The sequence below is a fragment of the Acomys minous genome (assembly GCF_964271855.1).
Source record: "Acomys minous genome assembly, chromosome: 11".
NCBI classification, from domain to species: Eukaryota; Metazoa; Chordata; class Mammalia; order Rodentia; family Muridae; genus Acomys; species Acomys minous.
The window spans coordinates 47,501-71,632 of NC_140492.1; the positions used below are offsets into that span (position 1 = coordinate 47,501).

Here is a 24,132-nt window from a genome sequence, read left to right on the forward strand (position 1 = left end):
GACTGAAAAAAAGTCTAATTTTGTAGAATTTCCCAAATATGCAAGGAATGGATGTTTTCTTTTTGTATACCCATTTCTACTCTTTAGTGAAGTATTTGCAAATAAACTGTACAACCACTTTTCTTCTTATCCAATATATGTGCCTTGCTAAAATTATACAAAGTACCTGTTTTATTTTTTGATTCAGTTTAATTCACTCTGTGTCCCAGGTATGTTCATTTATTACTTGAAAGAACTTTAGTGCTACCCAATTTCTTTATGGCATCTTTCATCTGAGCATTTCTCAAGGTGTAGATTAAGGGGTTTAACATGGGAGTTATCATAGTATAGAACATAGCAACTGCTTTATCAATGGGTAAGGTAGCTACAGGTCTCATATACACAAATATGCAAGGCACAAAGAATAAGATAACCACTGTGATGTGTGAAATACAGGTAGAGAGAGCTTTGCGCCTTCCTTCTGCACTATGGTTCTTTAGGGAGCGCAGAATGGCCACATAGGAGACCAACAGAAGAAGGAAATTTAGCAAACAAATGAAGCCACTGTTGGCAGCAACAAAGAGCCCAAGAGTGTGAGTATCAGTGCAGACAAGGTTGAGCAAAGGATTAAGATCACACATAAAGTGATCTATGACATTAGGGCCACAGAAGGGTAATTTGAAAATGAACAGGATCTGTATGGTGGCATGGAGAAAACCTCCTAACCATGACACTGCTATTAGCAGGCTGCATAGTCGTCGACTCATGATGGTTGCATAATGAAGTGGTTTGCAGATGGCCACATAGCGGTCATAGGCCATTACTGTCAGCAGGATGATCTCAGTACCTCCAAACAAATGTTCCCCAAAGATTTGAGTCATGCATTCATTGAATAGAATTATCTTCTTCTCAGAGAGTGAATCTACCATCAGTTTAGGGGTACTAACAGAGGAATAGCAGGCATCAATAAAAGACAGATAAGCCAGAAAAAAGTACATGGGTGACTCTAATAATGATGTAGAAGTTATGGTGATGACAATGAGCACATTTCCTGCTATGGAAATGATGTAGATAAGAAAAAACACAACAAATATAATTTTCTGCATTTTTGGGTTCTCTGTGAGCCCCAGGAGGATAAACTCTGTCACATTGTTTTGGTTCTCCATTTAGTTCATCTGATGGGTGCTTATCAACCTGAAAATAAATAATGCAACCATGAATCTATTAAAATCCCCCAACTTAATAAGTTTCAAACCTATGTATTCTGTTTATCTATGAATTTTCATGAGACTTTTGAGTTCTGAGAAAGATTCTGATTTTTTCCAATTGCTTCTCAGATGACAACTGTCTTAAGAGCATCAATATGAGGAGTTTTATGAGTATACAGGACAGAAGGCAACTGAATATACTACTTGTAGTAAATTCTATGGTAGTGGAAGCTAAGCTTTAACAATGAGGTAGATGAAGTGTACAAAGGTCATGAGTGAAAATCCAAATTATTTTATCTATGTCCATATGAAGTAAGGAAACTTGTAGGTATATGACTATGAATGAGAAGGTAAAGAGGAAACTTACAAAGGGAGAATATTGTGTCCTAACATAGTAAAGTTGTATATGTGAGTTGACTGAGCACCAGAATGGAAGCTAGAGACAGGAGTTCAGGCCCTATTTAGAGTAGGTGACATAGGTGTTCTAAGGTATAATTGCTGGGGATGTAAAGGATGAAAGGGCTACGGTGGAAGATGAAGAGCAGGGGCAGAGGAGTGAGGGAGAAGAGGGGAGGAGATCCAGAAAAACACATTTTTGCTAGAAAATGATATAAGGAAGGATGACACTTTGCATTCTAATAAAAATGTGAACATTAAAAATCATAACACTTATGAAATCTAATAACTCCACATAAAATTGTATGCTTTCCTGTGGTTGAGTTTTTATAAGGCATGACAATCAGTTTCCTGTGCACATCTTCCTTCCTTAATGTTTATAGGAAATTGTGTGGCTGACATTGTTTTATCCATTTTTCAGATAAAGAAAGAATCATGAAGATCAAATGGTAGTTGGGTCAGCAACAAGAGCTACATTGCTAAAATGACTGCTCTTTTAGTGTATTCTGAATTTGCAGATATTCTCCAATTTAATTCTCATTATACTCTTGTGAGATGGTCACAATAACTGTCTTTACATTATTTAAAATACTAGAAAACAGAATCACAGAAACTAGCAATTTAATTCAAAATCAAGGAACTAATAAAAAGCAGTCAAGTTTGCATTTCAGGTTTTTTGAAAAAAAGGATTTATTATTTTACTTTAATCTCTTAAATCATACTCTATTTTGTTATAATAAGCAAATTTGTTGTTTTTTTCCTTTTTTATTAATTTATTCTTGTTACATCTCAATCGTTATCCCATCCCTTGTATCCTCCCACTCTTCCCTCCCTCCCATTTTCCCCTTATTCCCCTCCCCTATGACTGTTCCTGAGGGGGATTACCTCCCCCTGTATATGCTCATAGGGTATCAAGTCTCTTCTTGGTAACCTGCTGTCCTTCCTCTGAGTGCCACCAGGTCTCCCCCTCCAGGGGACATGGTCAAAGGTGAGGCACCAGAGTATGTGAGAAAGTAATATCCCACTTTCCACTCTACTTTGGAGAGTGTTCTGTCCATTGGCTAGATCTGGGTAGGGGCTTAAGGTTTACCACCTGTATTGCTCTTGGCTGGTGCCTTAGTTTGAGCGGGATCCCTGGGCCCAAATCTGCCTATCATAATGTTCTACTTGTAGGTTTCTAGGACCCTCTGGATCCTTCTACTTTGCCATTCTCCCATGGTTCTCTCATCTAGAGTCCCAATAGGATGTCCTCCCTACTGTCCCAGTTTCCTGGTAAGTTAAGGCTTTCATGGGACATGCCCCTTGGGCTAATATGCAGATATAAGTGAGTATATACCATTTGAGTCTTTCTGCTTCTGGGTTAACTCACTCATTATGATCATTTCTAGCTCAATCCATTTATCCACAAATTTCGGGAATTCCTTGTTTTTAATAGCTGAGTAGTATTCCATAGTGTATATGTACCACAGTTTCTTTATCCATTCTTCTACTGATGGACACTTAGGCTGTTTCCATGTTCTGGCTATTATGAAGAAGGCTGCTATGAACATGGTTGAGCATTAATCTTTTTATTATGGCCAAAATAACACAATTATTTTCATACTGTTTTAGAGTTAAATTCACAAGGAGCATATTGATCAATGTATACAATGTCATCTTTTCACTTTCAAGTGTTAAGAAAACTGTGGCATTACATTTAGTAATAGAGCTTTGGTATTTGTCCTCTTTAACGGTCCAACTTATTCCTTCTTTAATGTAACTTCAAAATGAAGGTTTCAACATTGTGCTTCAGAATGTTGCAAACTCTCCAGCAGTAGCTATAAGGATATTGACTTTAGAACCCAAACTCCAGATTAGAATCTTGGTTCTGCCACATTCAATGTCTTAATCTTATGTGCATTACATTATGTTCTTATTTCCTCACCCATAAAGTGAAAATATTATGAGGCAATTTACAAATTATTATGAGAATTAATGCAAGGATTATATAGGACAATATTATAGAGAAATATGTAAGTACCTGGCAAGGATCTAGTAAGCAGAGAGAATCATTACCAATATTACTCTTTAAGATACCATGAAATCATGTGATCCATAGCTGTAATGCCAAGAAAGACTTTCTATGTGCATGGAACAAACATTAGAAAATTTAAGTCACCTAATATTTGTATTTACATTTTTTGTGCATATGGAATGTACTGAAACTTCCTTTAAAATATGTTTGGATTTTTTTCAGGAGGTATCCCACGGCAAATACATGGTGTTTGGCTTCAGAAAGTTGTGTCCTCTAAAAATCTTTAAAAATTTAAATTTCAATAGTAAAATTATGTGAGTGAAGCCTACATATTACAGACTTAAGATGAGGATAAAATAATATATAAATATATTTGAAAAGCTTTGAAAATAATTATCATCATACATGGAAAGTAAGAATCTTTTACAATTATCAATACTACTATAAAACTTACCTTAGTAATCTTACATATTTCAGATGATATCTGGGATTGTTCAGACACAATATTATCATCACTCCAGCCTTCTATTAGAATAATCAATGGCAATGTGAAACATATGCCACACTTAGAAAAAGAATCACTTAGATAATTTGATATGAACTTAAGAATTGAATCTTTGTGAAGTTATATCTTCTCTTCTAGCCTAAAGCTTCAAAAAATGTTACAGAAAACTTGATATTTGAATTTTAATAGAATTATATAGAGAAATGATATTCCATGTAAAACTGCTGTTCTTGTAGGGCAGAAGGTAGAGAGCATGGAAGAAACAAACCTAGACACATCATTCTACTCATGATAAATCCTGACTTGTAGCTATTAACAGCAGAAGCTGATTTCATCATGGACTGTGCATGTGTTTATAGAGGGCCCTACAAAGGTGCAGAGGCATTGTCCTGTAGCTAGCTGTTGGCTTTTCTTCTGGGACTAATTATCTCTTTTGATGGAAAGGACTTTTCTTGGAAGCAGATATTCTGGAGAGATTTTATTGTCAGAAAAAAACCTTTGTGGAGTGGGGACTTGTAGTCTCTGAGTTGGAATGAACGCTGGTGACATTATTTTCCTTATATTATCTCAGGCTAAGAAATCCAAATGCGATATTGATATCAATGGGCCATAACTTCAAGGTGGAAAACTGTACTTTAATATTTTTTGTTGAGCCATGCCACAGAATACTTAATTTAATATTTAATATTAAATATGAACATTTCTCTGAAAATTTACTTTTTCTTGCTAAAGCAATGAGGGCTTTAATAGGAACTTTTAAGCTTCATTTTTTCAAATCTTAGTTTTCTTCTTAACCATCTTTTGATATATTTTATAAAAATAATATAAATTTAAGATTTATTAATTTTTGTTCTTTTGCATGTATATGTATATTGTATATGTTATACAATATAACATAACAATATCATGCTTAACTCCTTTTTTTATAGTAGGAAAAATAAATTTATGTCAAAATTTCAAGTGTGTAATATAGAATCACCAAGTACACTCAGTTGGCTGTACATTGACACCCAGAATCCATCTATCTTAAATCTCTGGCAATCACCTTTTTATTCTTGATTTCTATGACATCAGCTATTTTTTGTTCCCATATATAGATGAGATTATACGGTATTTGATTTCATATGGTTTCTTTCACATAACATAATGCCTTCCAGGTCCATCAGCATTGCCTCAAATGGCAATGTTTCCTTCACTTTAAAGATGGAGTGGCATTACATTATATATATGTAATCTTCTCTCAGTCTTCCTCTGTGTTATTCTTTATTCATTTGCACTTTGATTAACAATTAGACTTGATTGTATATCTCATCTCTTTTGTATTATAGTGTTGGAAAAATCATTTTACTGATAGTTAAACATGTTGGACACTCTTTCCAAATATTTATTTCTATTTATAATTATTTTGACAACTGTTCATTCAGCTCATTAGTACATTTATTGATTAGGTAACTTTTGTCTTTCATTTTTGCATTTTTGTACATTCTATATATAAATCCTTTGATACATAGTTTGCTGTAGGCTGTGCTGATGGTTTCTGCTGCTTTTCAGAGCATTTTTTTTTTGTATTTTGCAATCACATTAGCCAATCCTTGAAATTATTTCATGTGCTATCAGAATCCTTTTCAAAAGTTTTTATATGTCTATATCATAAAATATTTTTCCCAACAGCTTCAAAGTTTCTAGTCTTACACTAGCATCTTTGATGTAGTAAAATTTTATAAATTATTTTAGGTCAATGTCAGATTTAAGTTAATGAGATAAACAAGGTGTCAGAAGAGGGAAAAATAGAAAAGCAAGTTTAAGCAAATGAAAAGAAGGTGTCAAATAGAGAAGAACTTGTGGAACCTCTAGAAAAGAGCAAGAGTTAGAAACGTCAAAAAGAAAAGAAAGAAAAAAAAAGAAAGAAAAAAGATAAAACCTAAAGAGAAAATTTCCAATAAGAAAAAAAAGAAAACAAAATTCTATAAATGTCCGAAAGTAAACAATAAATTGAGTAAGGAGGACAGTCACAGAATAGGGGGATAATCTTTGACAGCTATACAACTGACAGTGGATTAATATTCAGAATATACAAAGATACCAAAAGAAACAACAAAGATCTAAGAAAAAAAACAACTCAATTAAAACTAGGATATAGATTTGAACAGAGAGTTTTCAAGAGGAGACAAACAGTGAGGAAATACCTTTAAAAATGTTCAACATAATTTGCAATTAGGAAGACAAAAAGAAATACTACCTTGAGCATTGTGCACACACTTTTAACCTCAAGGAGGCAGAGGCACACAGATCTCTGTGAGTTTGAGGCCATCCTGGTCTGCAAGTGAATTCCAGGACAGCCAGGATTGTTACACATAGAAACCCTCTCTTGCTCCACCCCCAAAATTAGATCCAATATGGAGGTGCCCAGTGTGCATTGTTTCTGGGTAGCAGTACCATAGTGACTGCAGAGTGAGTGAGAGGCTGTGCTTCAGACTCCAAAACGCCAGTGCTTGTGTTTCTCAGGTGAGAGAAGAAACAAGCAGTTTCAGCCACTGCCCATCTGGTTGTTGCCACTGTCCAGAGGAATGCTCCCAGGCTTCCAGCCTCTGGCCACCTGACTCTCTGGATCTAGGGATCCCAGGATCCAGCCTCTAGTCCTCAGGTCTACCAGTCTCCCTTGAAGAGACCATCCATATCACAGGAATATACAGGATCTTGCTCCAAAATGGCAGTGCCCATCACACACTCTATCTGGGCTGCTTGAGCACAGAGACCACTGAGCAAGCAGGTGAGTGGCCAGGATGCTGACTCAGGAAGTTTCTATGACAAGAGGAGGGCTCCTGGCTTTCTGAGGAGACCTGCTTATTCTCAGGATCATACAGCTAGCCATCCTCAGCTCAGTCCTCTGCCTGAGGGACACAGCCACCTGAGGAGAAAGGCAGGCTATTCCTGAAGATCCAGCAGCCAGTCTACAACCATACCCACAATCCCAAGAAGGGCTGCTCTATGAACAACCAATCAATACCAGAGACAACTAATGGCTAAAGGCCAGCATAAGAACACACACACACACACACACACACACACACACACACACACACACACACACACACACGCACACAGAGCCAGGGAAATATGGCTCCTCCAGAAGCCAGTTATCCCATGGCAAGCAGCCCAGGATATGCTAACACAACGGAAACATAAGAAAATGACCATAAATGTATGATTTGAAGATGATAGATGCCTTCAAAGAGGAATTAAATAACCCCCTTAAAGAAATACAGGAAAATCCAAACAGATAGAGGCCTAAAAGAGGAAACAAATAAATGACTTAAAGAAATATAGGAAAAAACAAACAGGTGAAGGAAATGAGTAAAGTGGTTCAAGACCTGAAAATGGAGATAGAAACAACAAACAAACAAACTAGCAAAATCTCCAAAACCTGAGGAAATCTTGGAGATGGAAAACTTAGTGAGGAAATCAGGAACTACAGAGGTAAGCAGTATCAATAGAATACAAGACATGGAGGAAATAATCTCAGGTGTAAAAGATACAATCAAAGAAATCGATATATCTATCAAAGAAAATGCTAAATTTAAATAATGTCTAATACAAATAACATCCAAGAAATGAAGGATAATATGAAAAGAGGAAACCTAAGAATAATAGGAATAGAAGATTGCCAGCTCCAAGACCCAGAAAATATTTCCAACAAAATCATACAAGAAAATTTCTCTAAAGAAAGATGCTTTTAAACATATAAGAGACCTACAGAACACTAAATAGACTAGACATGAAAAGAAAATCCTTTCACCACATATTCAAAACATTAAGTGTACAGAGAAAAGAAAAAATATTAATGCTTAAATCATGAATCTATCCTTATATATTAATAGTGGGAAATTTAAACACTCCTCTCTAACCAAAGACAGGTCACTGAGACAGAAACTAAACAGCAAAATAGTTAAACAAACAGATGCCATGAATCAAATGGACCTAACAGATATCTACAGAACATTTCACCTTAACATAAAGGAATATACATTTTTCTGAGCATTTCATGGAACCTTTGCCAAAACTGACCATACACTTGATCAGAAAGCAGATCTCAGTGGATATAAGAGAATTGAAATAGTCTCTTGTATCTTTTTTTTTCTTCTTCATTTTTTTTCTTTTGGTTTCATTGTGTATCCCTGGCTGTCCTGGAACTCGCTCTGTAGACCAGGCTGGCCTTGAAATCACAGAGATCCTCTTGCCTCTACTTCCTGAGTGCTGGGATTAAAGGTGTGTGCCACCACTGCTTGGTAGCTTCTTGTATTTTATCAGACCACCATGGATTAAAGCTAGATTTCAACAACAGAAACAAGAGAAAACCTAGTAACTCATGGAAACTTAACAACTTTCTGTTTAATGACCACCAAGGCAGGGAACAAAGAAAGAAATTAAAGACTTTCTAAGATTCAATGAAATCTTAGAGTTCTACAGAATATGGTATTTAAAGATATTTATATTGTTTTAATGATTCGTTGACAGCAAGACAGGTTAACTGCTGGCAGCACCCAACCTACCTCAAAGATGATGATGAGCATCATTGAACCTCCTTATGGAGATGGCTTCAAATATGTTAAAACAGCCATTGGGTAAAATGGATTCATTTTGACCACTGACAGAATTCTGCCTACAACTAGGCAAGCTTGGATGCAGGCAGAGTTGATGGCCAAACTCTGCCAAGACAAGGAAAGTATGTTTTCAATAGTTCCTGCCTCACAAATATGTTGGTCAGATACACTGGGCCAGAAAGCCAAAGGTGATGCTCCAATGTTTTAGAGAGTTATGGGTGACTCTCCACGCAGCAATCTATCTGTCACTTTTTAAATTTAGAAGCTGCTAACCTACACTTCCTGTTTACTCAAGTAATTAGTTTTACTCCTTCTCAAGTCTCTGATAGGTTGAAGACTAGATAGTTTAGTTTCACAATTAAGCTTAGTTGTTTAGGGGTTAAGATATTTTTAGGTCTAGATAAGTGTTTTAAGTTTATAGAGATGAGATATTGAGTTACATTCAGAATTTTAGACTCACCGAGATAGAAAAGTATTTTCTTTAAGATTGCCAAATACAAACAGCAAAAACACTATGAATGTAACATGAATATAATTCCTGATTGTTCTGTGGTTCTTCTTGCTGTATGTAGTTTATTTTATATATGTGTAATAACATAAATGTATATGTAAAAAGAAGTAAATAATAAAAAATTTAAAAAGGAAAATGAAGAGACATCATATTCAAATGTGGGACACAGTGAAAGAAGTGCCTTCATTAAGCAATTGGAGAGTTTTTCATACTAGCAAATTAAAAGCACACCTAAAAGCTATAGAACAAAAAGAAGCAAACACACCCAGATGAGTAGACAGAAGGAAGCAGTCAAACTCAGAGCTGAAGACAATAACTTAGAAATAAGGAGAACAATACAAAGAATCAATGAAACCAGAAACTGATTCTTTGAAAAAATCAACAAGATAACCAAACCTGTTGCCAAATTAACTAAAATGCAGAGAGACAGTATCCAAATTAACAAAACCAGAAATGAAAAGAGGGAAATACACTCAGAAGCAAAAAGAGTCAAATGGTATATACTCACTTATATCTGGACACTAGCCCAAAGGGCATGTCTCATGAAAGTCTTCATGTACCAGGAAAGTGGGACAGAAGGGAGGACATCCTATTGGGACTTTAGGTGAGAGAAGCATGGGAGAATGGGGAAATAGAAGGATCCAGAGGCTCTTAGAAACCTACAGGAAGAGCATTATGATGGGCAGATCTGGGCCCAGGGGTCCTGCTCAAACTATGGCACCAGCCAAGGACAATACGGGTAGTAAACTTCAAACCTCTACTCAGATCTAGCCAATGGACAGGACATTTTCCACTGTAGAGTGGAGAGTGGAGTCTGACTTTCATGTGAACTCTGGTGCCCCATTTTTGGCCATGCCCCCTGGATGGGGAGGTCTGGTGGCACTCAGAGGAAGGATAGCAGGCTACCAAGAAGAGACTTGATACCCTATGAGCATATATAGGAAGAGGAGGTCCTCCTCAAGCACAGACATAGGGGAGGGGAATAGGGAGAAAGCGGGAGGGAGGGAGGAATGGGAGGATACAAGAGATGGGCTAACAATTGAGATGTAATATGAATAAATTAATAAAATATTTTTAAAAAAGAAAAGAGGGAAATAACAACAGGCACTGAGAAAATCTCAAGAATCATTAGGTCTTACTTTAAAAGCCTGTATTTCACAAAATTGGAAAATCTATAGAAAGTGAATTATTTTCTTGATAAATTTCACCTACTAAAGTTAAATAGAGATCAGGTAAACAGTTTAAACAGTCTAAGGAAGTAGAAGCAGTTATCAAAAGCATCCCAATCCTCCCAAAAGCCCACAGCCAGATAGTTTTAGTGCCGAATTCTACAACTTTCTAAGTAGAAGTAATATCAATTCTCCTCAAATTAGTCCACAAAATAGAGACAGAAGGAAGATTGCCAAACTGATTCTATAAAGCTACAGTTACTCGGATACTCAAACCACACAAATATTCAATAAAGAAAAAAATTTCAGACTACTCTCCCTTATGAACATTGATGCAAAAGTACTCAATAAAATACTCACAAACCAAGTCCAAGAATACATCAAATACATCATCCACCATGATCAAGTAGGCTTCATTCCAGGGATGCAGAGATGGTTCAACATACAAAAATCCATCAATGTAATCCACCATATAAACAAACTGAAATAAAAAATTACATGATCATTTCATTAGATGCATAAAAAGCCTTTGGAAAAATCCAGCACCCCTTTTGACAAAAGTCTTGGAGAGATCAGGGATGCAAAGCCCATACCTAAGAATAATAAAGAGTGTATATATCAAGCGGGTAGCCAACATTAAATGGAGAGAAACTCAAAGCAATTTTATTAAAATAAGGGACAAGACAAGGCTTCCAACTCTCTTCATATCTCTCCAACATAGTACTTGAAAATCTAGGTAGAGCAATAAGACAGCTAAAAGAGATACAATTTGGAAAGGAAGAAGTCAAAGTATTGGCATTTGCAGATAATAATGTAGTATATATAAATGACTTCCAAAACTCTACCAAAGAACTCCTGCAGCTGATAAACAGCAAAGTATCAGGATACAACATAAAAAAACAAAAATACATTAGTAGTCCTCCTGTACAGCAATGATAAAGTGGCTGAGAACATAATTAGAGAAGCAACACCCTTAACCATAACCACAAATAATATAAAGTGTCTTGGTATAACTATACCCTAGCAACTAATAGATCTGCTTGACAAAATCTTCAGGTTTCTGAAAAAAGAAATTGAAGAAGGTATCAGAAGATGGAAAGATCTCCCTTGCTTATGGATTGGTAGGATTAATGAAGTAAAAATGACATCTTACCAAAAACAATTTATATATTCAATGCAATTCCCATCAAAATTCAAACACAGTTCTTCACAGAACTTGAAGGAACAATTGTCAACTTCATATGGAAAAAACAACAAACAAACCAAAAAAACCAAAAAAATCAAAAATAGAGAATTGCTAAAACAATCATATACAAAAAACCCCCAAAAACCTCTGGAGGTATAACAATCCCTGACTTTAAGCTGTACTATACAGCAATAGTAATAAAAACCACATAGTATTGGTATAGAAATAGACTGGTTGATCAAAGGTATTCAATTAAAAACACAGAAACAGACCTACATACTATGGCCACTGGATTTTTGACAAATAAGTAAAATCATACAATGGAAAAAAGAAAGCATCTTCAACAAATGGTGTTGGTCCAACTGATGTCTACATGTAGAAAAATGCAAGCAGATCCATAATTATCACCCTGTACAAAAGTCAAGTCCAAGTATATCAAAGACCTCAAGATAAAACCAGAAACACTTAATCTAATAGAAGAGAAAGTGGGAACCAGAATTGAACTCATTAGTCCAGGAGACAGCTTCTTGAATGGAACACCAATAACCTAGGCTCTAAGATCAAAATTAATAAAGGGGACCTCATGAAACTGAAAAGCTTCTGTTAGGTAAAGGATACTGTCAACAGAACAAAACCTTAGCCTGAAGATTGGGAAAAGATCTTCACCAACTCTACATCTGACAAAGGGCTAATATCCAAAATATATAAAGAATTCAAGAAATTAAACACCACCAAACCAAATACTCCAATTAAAAATGAGGTGCAGAGCCAAACAGGGAATTCTCAGCAAAGGAATCTCTAATGGCTGAGAAATACTTAAAGAAATGCTCAGTGTCCTTCATTGTTAGGGAAATACAAATAAAAATGATTTTGAAATTCCATCTTATAAAACATGAGAATGGCTAAGACAAAAAAAAAATCAAGTGACAGCATATATTAGAGGATCTGGAGAAAGGGGAATACTCTTCCATTACTGGTGGGAGTGCAAACTTGTACAACCACTTTGGAAATCAATCTTGTGCTTTCTCAGAAAATTGGAAAGAGTACTATCTCTAGACCCAGCTATACCACTACTGGCCATATACCCAAAAGATGTTTCACTATTCAACAAGGACATTTGTTCAACCATGTTCATAGCAGCTTTATTCATAATAGCCAGAATCTGGAAACAACCTAGATGTCCCTCAACTGAAGAATGGATAAAGAAACTGTGCTACATTTACACAATGGAATACTACTCAGCTATTAAAAACAAGGACATCTTGAAATTTGTAGGCAAATGGATGGAACTAGAGAGGATCATCCTGAGTGTGGTAATGCAGACCCATAAGGAAATGCATTGTATATATTTACTTATAAGCAGATAGTAGCCATATTATAGGGTAACCAGACTACACATCACGGATCCAAAGGAGGCCCTCCTTGAATCTTACTCAGATGGGGAAATAGAATAGGCAGTGGAAGAGGAAGAGGAGAGGGAACTGGATAGGAGACAGTGCATGGGGGTGTGAAAGGAAGGGGGGATTAGATGTGGAGAGAGTAGGAAGTGAATATTTGAGGGCCTGGAGAAAAAAGGAAACTGAAGGCATGGGGCATCATTGAGACAAGCTGGAGATCTGCTACAGGTAGGGCATGGATATGTCTCTAGCTGAGCCTCCAAGCAGCAGGGGACATGGAGACTGAGGAGGCCACCTTCTAGCCAGAAAGGACCTATAGTGGTGGGAGGGAAACACCAATTCACCTACAAATCCTTTGCACCAAAATTTACCCTGTTTATAAGATGTGCAGAGATAAAGAAAGAGTGAAGACTGAAGGAATGACCAACCAATGACTGGCCCAACCTGAGTCCCTTCCCATGGGAGATCACAAAGCCCTGACACCATTAGTGATACTCTGCTATGTTTACAGACAGGAGCCTAACTTAACCATTCTTTGAGAGGCCTCACTCAGCAGCTGGTCAAATCAGATGCTGAGTCTCACAGCCAAGCATTAGAAGGATCCTGGGGAGTCCTGTGGAAGAATGGGAGGGGAAAACAGAAGGACCTGGAGGGAGGGAACAAAAACTCTCCAAGAAGACCAACAGAGTCAACTAACATAGACCTGTGGGGCCTTACAGAAGCGGAAGCACCAGCCAAAGAGCATGCATGGACTGGACCTAGGCCCCTACACACATGTAACCAATGGGTGGTTTGATCTTTATGTGGGATCTCTAGTAAGTTGAGAGTGTCCTGTCTAAGATGTGGACTCTGTTGCCTGCTTTCAATCACTTCACTCTAACCAGTCTGCCTTGCCTGGCCTTAGTGGATGAGGAGGAGCTCAGTGCTGATGTGACTTGATGTGTTGGGGTGGGCGCTCCTCTTTTCTGAGGACAGTGGGAAGAGGTATAGGGGGAAGAGGGTGGGAGGGAGGGACTTATCAGGAGGAAAGGAGAGAGGTGGTTACAATCAGGATGTATAGTGAATATAAGTTTAAAAAGTGAAGGAAAACCACTTTGAGATTTAATTTAGCCATAGTCAGAAAAGCCAAGATCAAGAAAATATCTGAGGTTAGGTATAGAGTAAGAGATTAGTGGAGAGGGAAGGATTTCTCAAGAAGGGGAAATAGAATATATAGTTAGAGAAACCACAGGGAAGACTGGAACAGGAGGATTAAATGGGGGAGGTGGAGGGAAGTGGGGATAAGCTAGGGTGTATGGGTGAGGAAATACTAATAGTAAAGACCATTTGAAAGGCCATAAGGAAACTTACTACAATAGAAGCTTTAAACCTATATACATAAATGATAGAATTCTAAATTGAATCACCAAATAACAAGAGAGACAAATTCCTGACTAGACAGCTCTTGCTACCAAATGAATTCCCCAGTGCTGGAAATGAGTTATATCTAATTGGGTTTTTGGCCATGGAAACCCAGAAACAACCCAGGGTATTTCCAAGGCTATTAGATAGTATCAAATAAAACAACACAAAAACCCTGATGGTAGGCTTTATTATTGAAAACAATACCTACATAGCTGATTGAACACAGAAAAGTTGAGCTGGTGCCTAACTAGAGGCTTCGCCCCTACTGAATAGTGTTCATGTTACTGGGAGGTACTCTGCATGCTCCCAGAGGAGAAAGGTAAACACCAACCCTGCTACAAACCTATGGTATGCCACAGGCCTGTGTATTACACTGGTACAATAGTAGCACAAATTTGTGAGTAACTAATCCCTCTCTGACTGGATTTAAGGCCCACTCTGTGAGATAAAGCCCATGCTTGATGCTGCTTATGCAGCCAAGAATCTGAGACTAGGTACAACATAGATACAAGGGAAAACCATCTACTGTTATTCTGCTAAAGGAAAGTGGAAACGAAATGACGTCCAGTGACACTCATCTATTTCCATAGAGCAGCGTTTCACTCAGCTATCATCAGAGAAGCCTTTTCCTTTTGAGATCAATGCAGAGGCCACTACTGGACAATGGGTAGAGAGTGAAAAACCTTGGAATACTTAGTCTTTCTTTCTTCTCTTCTGTGGAACATTTTAATTTTTTCTTTTTTAAAAAAATATTATACATATACATTTACATTATTACACATACTGTATTTTTCAGACCACAAGACACACCTGACCATAAGATGCACCCAGTTTTCAAAGCAGTAACACAAGAAAAAATATTCTGAACCAAATTAGTACTGGTATAATAAAATAGTTATTAAAATATAACAAAATACAGCAATATTAAACAGTGTTAGCTCAACAGGAGGAAAGACTTAGAGACTCAAGCACATTTTCAGTTTTCTGGAAACCCCAAAATGTGGTCCCACTGGAGTCAAGGAGGGACAAATGGTAGCTAGAACTTCCTTATTGTTACACATTTTAGGACACTCCCCCTCCCCACTCCCTGCAGCAAGCTGACACACACCTGCTCAGACACACACATTCAGCTCAGAACCCAAGCTCTGTGAAAAGGGGGCTGGAAAGATGGCTCAGTGGTTAAGAGCACCACCTGCTTTTCCAAAGGTCCTGAGTTCAATTCCCAGCAACCACATGATGGCTCACAACCATCGATAATGTAACCTGATGCCCTCTTCTGGCCTGCCGTGACCAAGCAGACAACACTGTATACATAATAATAAATAAATCTTAAAAAAAAAAAAAAGGATTTCGGCAGTACTGCCCATAGCTCTTCCTGTTCCCGTGGACAAATTGAATCCTGTGCACATTCCCTAGCTGGCACACTGAAGACATCGTAGGTAAGTGACCTCTTTGTTGCAGCAATCAGACCATAAGGCACACACTAATTCCATCACCCCCATTTTTGGGGGGGGGAAGTGCATCTTATGGTATGAAACATATGGTATATACAATAAACTACCTACATCAATAAGAACGATGAAACAATCAGGAATTATGTAACTGTTACATTCTTAGTGTTTTGGTTATTTGTGTTTGGCAGCCTTGAAGAAAACATCTTTCCTATCTTGGTGCATCTAAAATTCTGAATGTAAACCAATATCTATCATGTCTTGTCATTATCAACTTAAAACATCTATGTAGACCTAAGACATCTCAACCCTTAAACAATTAAGCTTAATTGTAAAACTAAACTATCTGGTCTTCAATCCCATCAGAAACTTGAGAAGGAATAAAATTAATTACCTGAGTAGACAGAAGTGCAGGTTAGCAGCCTCCAAAATGAAAAGGTGACAGAGACAGTTTGTTGCCTGATCAGTCACCCAATACTCTCTATAATGTTGGAGCATCATCTTCAGCCTTCTGGCCCAATATATCTGACAGACATATTTGTGCGACAGCTCCCAGGACAGCTTTGAAGAAAGCTGCCAATCCCAATTGGTCCTGCATCTCAGACTGTCTCACACAGGACTATAATTAAACCTGGAATTTTTCAACATTTAGAAACTGGGCCACAAATGCTATTCCTAGCTTGTTTAACCATTTCACCAATTTTATTTGGGCCCCTTCAAAAGTACTATTGATAGCAAATCAGGCACAAGAAACCTTAAAAGAATGACACCTCATTTCCCTTAAGGAGGGTTGGTCAGGTTTTTGGTTGCTTTCTTGGGTAGTAGATATTTATTTTCATTGGGAGTGGGTTATAAGTTATTATTGGTCTTATTTAGAGAGAAAACAAGGTTGGACTCAGGGATGTTTCTCTTTTCTTTTACCTTTAATTCTTAGGTTTGGAGATAGGGGTTGAAAACAAAGAAGGGGGAATATAGAAATATATAGGGATGATAAGACAAAAAGTAAATTAGTGAATCTACTCAGCTTAACACCTTAATTGTTACTCACATGGTTATTTTTAATTCACTGGTATATAATTTTGTATATAGATTCAAAATAAGTTTAAATTTTGATACGTTGGCATAGGATTCAAATTTAAGATTATTCTTCACATATATCATATGTATTTCTACTCTAATATGCATTATTTTACCTATACAACTCAATTATAATACAAGGCTTACTTCTAATATTCGAAAGTGCTATTGGAGGCTGTTTAGGATAAGTAAGTTATACAAGTTAATTATTAGTTGGTCAAATCATGGTCATATCAATTACTAGTCTATTTTTATCCTACGAATATACATCCTAGGTGTAACAGACAGATATGATTGTATAGAAAGATAAGGTAACATAGTTAAGGTCTTCTAAAACCTCAGAGACACACAGAATATGACATTGCCAAAACTTTTTGTTTGTTCAAATTTTTTTTCTCCTTTATTAGAAACAGATTTTCCCTCACATAATATACTCTGCTTAATGTTTTCTTTTCCTGTACTCCTTCCAGTTCCTTCCTACCTTCACTCCTATCTGGATCTATTCCCTTCCTGTCTTATTATAAACCAGATTTATGAGATAATTATAAAATAAAATAAAATAGATAAAATAAAAATATAATGTGATGAAAAAAAAAAGCAGGTTTGAACAAAACAAACAAACAAAGAGAAGGCAAAAAAAAAAAAAAAGAGAGAAGGTGCAAAAACCAGATAGTAAGTTGTTTGCACATTCACTAACCTGGAAGCCATGATGTATACACAGAGGACCTGGTGTAGATCCATGCAGGCCCTGTGCATGCTGCTTCTGTCTCTATGAGTTCATCAGACCTTTGCTCATGTTGATTTGGAGGGGCTTGTTTTCTTGCTGTCCTCTATTGCCTTTGGTTCTCACACTCCTTCTGACTCTGCAACTGACTGTGCAAGTCCACATAAATCGGCCAAGACTATAGGTTTCTTTCCACAAACTGACATCAAGGCTCCATTGCTGAAGACAACACAAAGCACTCACCATATATGAAAATATTGATCTGGTGCCTACATAGAGCCTTCATTCCTATGTTCCAGCATCTTTGGTGCAGGAATGTATTCTGCATGCAATAAAAAGTGAATGTAAACACCAGCACATCCACAAATCCTTTGATCTACAATGCTGTTCTGCATCCAAGATACACTAGGGAAATGGTAGCATGAAGCCTATGGGAGTAAACAACCAATAACTTATTTGACTTAAGGCCCACTTCACAAGATGAAACCCATATCTGACACTGTTTGACACCTAATCATCCAGAGACCTAGGCTAAATAGAAATAACACTGCTCTAAAGCATACGTAATGATAAAATAACTCCTGATGATATTCTGTTTTATTCACTGATCAGTGCCTTGTTCAGCAATCATCAGAGAAGCCTCCTCCTCAAGCATCTGGGAACACATATAGACTCACAAAAAGACAGGCAGAGAGAGAGAGAGAGAGAGAGAGAGAGAGAGAGAGAGAGAGAGAGAGAGAGAGAGAGACACCTTGGAACACTTTGTCCTAAGTGGGATGTGTCCAATTAGTATATCTGCTTCCTTAAATAATGGGTGCTCCTAGGATGATAAAGTTTTAAAGGGCTTCCCTTTCCAAGCAACATTTCATAGAGATGTTTGATTTCTTGCAGTTCTGTGTGCTTGCTGCACTTTTATGTACAGCATTCATTTATATTTACTGCTTTACTTGGCCAAAAATTGAGTAGGTTAAAGCTTTGAACATATGCATAGCAACAAGGTGCTCACCACATGTCTTGCCGCCTAGGTATTACGTGCCAATGGCTATATGGATTTAAACTCATTGGAAAAGAATTTCATCAAGTACATATATGAAGAAAGTATAGTGACTACATCCTTTTACAGGTTATTTTATACTTGTATAGAATTCAGTTATTTTTTGATTTTTTGAAGGATTTTCTCATTCTGCCACACAGGCACATCCTGTTTGGTCTCAGTTATTCATTTCCTACATCACCTGCTATTTTAAAGTAATTGTAAGGGTTTGTGTACTTTAATGGAGGCATGTGGTTTCAACTTTAGTTTTCTAAGGACAAATCCATGTCTTTTCTGCCTGATCTGATTCTGAAGGTATCATATATCAATATTTCAATATCTTTGCTAAAAAGTGTCAAGTGCCATTTCTCAGTGTCATATGTATATTTTTCTGTAACACTATGAAATTTTGTCAGAAATATTAGCAACCTACAGACTGTACATCAAGTAAAAATACAGCATTATTCTCCAAATAGAAAGAACATTTTGTCCTTCACCATTCCCTGGAAATAGGGTAGTGACTGAAACCACTGCTTAGTAAGTTCTGGATTCCTCCCTTTACATAAAAACATTTTATTACTTGAAAACTTCATACCTGTATATGTTTTGATCAAATTCAACCACATTTCTTCCTGTCCTTGACTATTTACCACACCAGGTTTCCTCTCAACTTCATATGCTCTTTATATAAGCCTACTGAATCCACCTAGTGCTAACTGTGTGTCTATGAATGTGTGTCCATTTACTGGAGCACAGTAGCCTCTCAGTAACCACATCCCTGAAGAAAGCTGTCTCCTTTCCCTAACAAGCCATCAGTTCCCAATAACTCCTCATTAGCCCCACTCCATCCCCACCTCATCTGCTCTGGGATTTTGGCTAGCTTGGTCTTGTGCTAGTCAAGTTCATGCAGTCAGAGGTGCTGTGATAACACATGTGCAACGACCCTTACATGTCCTGCACACTCTGTTTTATTCTTAATGAATAAGAAGTACAGAGGTAATTCTATATGAGCTACTTCTATTTCATACACTTCTTCAGATGTGATTCCTGCACCTTGTGGGTAGTATACATGATACAGTTGTCTGATTTAGAGCTAAGCATCCCATAGCCTCTCATTCTTTGCATGGTTGCCTGTTGTGGATTTGTATGCAAACTACCATATGCTTAAAAGTTATTTTTTGACAAATGAACTAATGAGTGAAATGAAACATTAATTTGTATTAAAACTATGGATTCATTTTCACAATAATGATCCTGACAATCACTGAGCACAGGAGGACTTTCCATCTTCTGGTAGCTTCTTCAATTTCTTTCTCGAGTGTCTTAGCTTTCATTGGATAAGTCTTTCAATTTCTTAGTTGTATTTATTTTAAGATTTTTCTGAGGCTATTGTGAATGGGATTTTTTCTCAGATTTCTTCCTTGGGATGTTTGTTATTGGAAAGTCAGAAAGCTGATGGTTTTCTTTAGTTGATTTTGTATCCTTATACTTTGCTGAATGGCTTTATCAGCTGTACAAGTTCCTGATGGAGCCTTGAAGGTCTTTTACATAGAAAATCATATCAAATGCGAATAAATATAATTTGACATTTTATTTTCTGTTTGTGTCTGCTTTCTATGCCTCTTTTTTTTGCTCTAGCTTAGACTTCAAGTACTATATTGTACAAGAGTGGATAGTGTGGGGATCTCTGACTAGTTCATGAATTAGTGAAAATGCTCTGTGCACAACCCTCCCTGCCTGTTACCTGTGGGCTGAACGCATTTGCTGTGGGCTTATTGTGTATTACCTCCCTGCCATGACAGACTCTACTCCTCTGGAACTAACTGTATGCCAAAATTAATTATTTCCCCCAAAAGTGTATTTTGGTTATAGTGGGTTTTTTTGTTTTCTTTATAATATCAATGGAAAAATAATAAATACACCAAGTATTCACCTTGAGTCCTCACTCACTAGCGTTATCACCTGCTAAGGTAAACTGTAGCAGAGAAAGCTAGATCACATGCTTTACAGTAGAGCAGTGGTTCTCAAGCTGTGCCTCAAGCCCCCATCGGGGGACGTGTTGAGTGATTGCTCATAGGAGTCACCTAATGCCATCAGAAAGCAGAGATATTTATGTTACAACTCATAAAAGTAACAAAATTATAATTATGAAGTAACAACAAAAATAATTTTATGGCTGGGGTCACCACAACATGAAGAACTGTATTAAAGTGCTGTGAACTGTATTAGGGATGTTGAGAACCACGTTAGTAAAGGAATGCTGTGTAGCAGTTTCCTCCAAGATTGAAACATTCCAACAGGCATGAATGTTCTTTAATACAGAAGATAAATATCTCAACGTAGATTCAGAAAGTCCTTGAAACTGGTGAGATTCACTCTTTTCCAGAAGTAAACATAACCACAGATTAGAGTGAAAAACCAAGCTGCAAAGAAGACCTTCAGACAACCTATGTTGCAAAGGAAATCTTAAGAAAAGCCAAGCTGCCTGGAAGAAGAAGAGTCAGCCCATCTGATTGGAAGAGGTTTAGACTGACTGAGCCTCATGGAAAGGACACACTCCATCCTGCTGAGATGCTGCCAGCTGTGCTGTGATCTTTGGGTTACAGAAGTTGTTATCTCTCATCCATGCTAGGGTGATGAAGGGACTCTATACAACATAAGTATGGCAAACATGTCTCCTGCAGGTCTTTCCCTTCTCCCTAATTCCCCCTGCCTTGCTAGAAACTGTAGATTACATTCCTGAAGCTAGCCCCTAAGGTCTTCCCTTATTGGGCTGCATCCTTCTCCTGAGGCTGGCTACCAAGGTCCAGCAGTCACAAGCCCTCTTTGGCTCACCTAATTAACATGCCAAATTAAAACTAAACACCTCATCCTAACACGAAGTTTCCTCTTTTATCTTTATAAGCTGCCATTTGCCTAGGGCATGTCTGTCTTCCCTTCTATCCAGAGACAGTCCTTTTTCCTCCTGGGCAAATGGAAAATACCCTTCTCCCCTCTCCCTTCTTCATCTCTTCTTCTTCCTCATTCTTTATCCCTTCTTTTTGTCTCTTATTCATTGCCACCTGTTCTTCTGGGGCAAATACACCTCCTTTGTTTTGAGAACTTGGGCTTGTTGTGTATTGAACTGATACAAATCTCTTACAGGTGATGCGACTGTCTGTGAGTCATTTCTACTCCTGCAAGTAACCCTTCCTCTGTATTGGTGTGAATTACCTCAATAAAACTCATTGGTTCACCACACTGGACTTTTCTGCTATCCACTCTTTGATCTGTCATAGGCTCCTCCCCCTCAGGTGGATAGATGTGTGTGTTATGATTCCCTAGGAGAAGTCTTATATATCTAGTCTCCTAGTAATTACAGAAGAAGTCTTGAATTTGAGAGGGAGTATGGACAGGGGGAGAGTTGAAAGGAGGGAAATACTGTGTTCATGTTTGAAATCCTGAGCTTTAAATGGAGGAATTTGACATAGATTTCTCATTTTGACTTGAGAATTCCAAAGTCTCTTATTATCTGCATGTTGGCCAGTTGTAGGTTTCTTAATTACTTTGTTCTAGTACAAAAATAAGCTTCTCTGATGAGGGTTGAGTGATGTGTTGATTTATAGTTACAGCCATATGTTATTGAGAATAATTTTAATTGCTACATCAATATAACAGAATAATAGTAGCATATTTCCCTTGGGGCTTATGATACATCCAGCCTTAAGTTCTTGGCTTCATCAACAGTGCCAGGTATAGGTTCCATCTCATGGAACCTTAAATACAATTAGAATATGGTTGGTTGCTTTCATAACAATCATGACACTATTTTATCAGTGGGTATATCTTACCAAGTAGCTCATGATTATAGCTTGCAGGGTTCATTGCTGGGTGAAATGGTTACGTTTCTTCCCTAGTAGTGATCATGTACAACACCTCTCAGCACTGAGATTGTGTCCTTTAAAGATGAAGCTTCCAGTTGTGTACAGTTTAATTTTTCCATGTTTTTTCCACTTAAGTATGAGGTGTGTTCAAATATAGGATCTTAGTGCCAAGCTCTGGAGGGTAACCAGTAGTATTGACAATATTTGTAATACTTGGAGTGTGTTATAGGACCCAATTGACAGGAAACTAAAAAAAAAAAAAAAAAAAAAGGCATTCCATTCCTGTTGCTGGAGGTGGGTATTTGGTAGCATATGATATGTCTCTCAATACAGAAAAACTCCATTTAAACTATTTTAAAGTATGTATACATATATATTTAAGGAAGCACTAGTAGATTTCCATCTGGCTTTTCCAAAAGGCTTTCAGTATTTGTTATCTATTGCTGTATACCATCCTCTACCTTGTTTTCCCATCCCCCACCCTATTTAATCATTCCTGTTCCACTTTCCTCCTTTATTCCTCTATAACACTATAGGCTATTTCCAAGGCTTTGAAAGAGTCCCCTTTATCCATCTGTCTCTTATTAGCTACCTAAATTAAACTCACATATCTGTGTGTAAGAAGGAGTGGAAAGATTGTAAAAGTCAGAGGTGGCAGCCGATGATTTCAAGGAGGGGGTGTTTTCCAGGCACAGCAGGGCAGAGGACATATGAAGTCACAAAGATTATGACAGCATGCCTAACACCTGCACAGGGTCATGCCGACAAAATCCCAGCCTGGGGAGTGGAGATGGGTATGAAATCTAAGCTAAGGAGCTATTGGTATTTGATTGCTGTGGGGTAAGGGAAAGTCAGTTTTCTTCAACTGAGGGGCACCTGCTATATGGACCACACTCTAGGAAAGGCCCTACTTCAGGGGTCAATACAAATCAAACTCCATTGAGAGAGAGAGAGAGAGAGAGAGAGAGAGAGAGAGAGAGAGAGAGAGAGAGAGGGAGGGAGAGAGAGAGACAGAGAGATTGAGAATATGAATTGGGTGGGTAAAGAAGTAGGGAAGATCTGGGAGAAGTTGGGGGAGGGGAATGGATATAATCAAAATATACTGTATGAAATTGTCAAAGAATGAATAAAGGCTTAGCATTGAAGATATGGATCCTAGGTTAAGAGTAGTGTCTTGCTCTTGCAGATGATCCCAGTTTAGTTTGTGACTTCCAAACCAACTTATATTTGCCTGTAACTCTAGGGCCTTGAGAATCCTCTCCATCTGGCCTCCATAGGCATCTATGTGTGTGAGATCACAAATAAACTAGGCACCCACACACATAAATAAAATAAATAACTATTTAAAAAGTAAAGTTTGTGCCTTTCCCTTTCTTGACTGTTGTTAGGGATAGCCTTTGTGGGCCCAGTCCAGGAGCTGCATTGAGTGTGAGATAGTAATTGCAACTGTGTGGGTTCTAGAAAATAGCATTCTGTTGCTCTCCACCCTATCTCCCAACTCTCAGAAACTTCAACTCTTCTGCAATGTTTCCTGAGCCTTATAGGGGTGATATTAATACCTTATTTAACATCACATTTGTCATTTTTTCTGTATCTTGAACAGCCATATACCAC

At 37.5% G+C, this 24,132-nt stretch overlaps 1 protein-coding gene across 2 annotated transcripts in view; it reads right to left on the bottom strand.

Moving 5' to 3' along the window:
- The window catches only part of LOC311608644 (olfactory receptor 4C46), a gene marked incomplete at both ends in the record, with an annotated part of 20,636 nt that extends 19,491 nt beyond the window's left edge, over window positions 1–1,145 (bottom strand). The window contains one exon of one of the 2 annotated variants that reach the window (XM_084801217.1): window positions 1,080–1,145. In XM_084801217.1, coding sequence (XP_084657343.1) covers window positions 1,080–1,145 — 66 coding nt within the window. Of the gene's footprint in view, window positions 1–1,064 lie in introns of both variants that reach the window. The other variant, XM_084801216.1, reaches the window with a different exon arrangement.
- Between the last annotated feature and the right edge of the window lie 22,987 nt (window positions 1,146–24,132).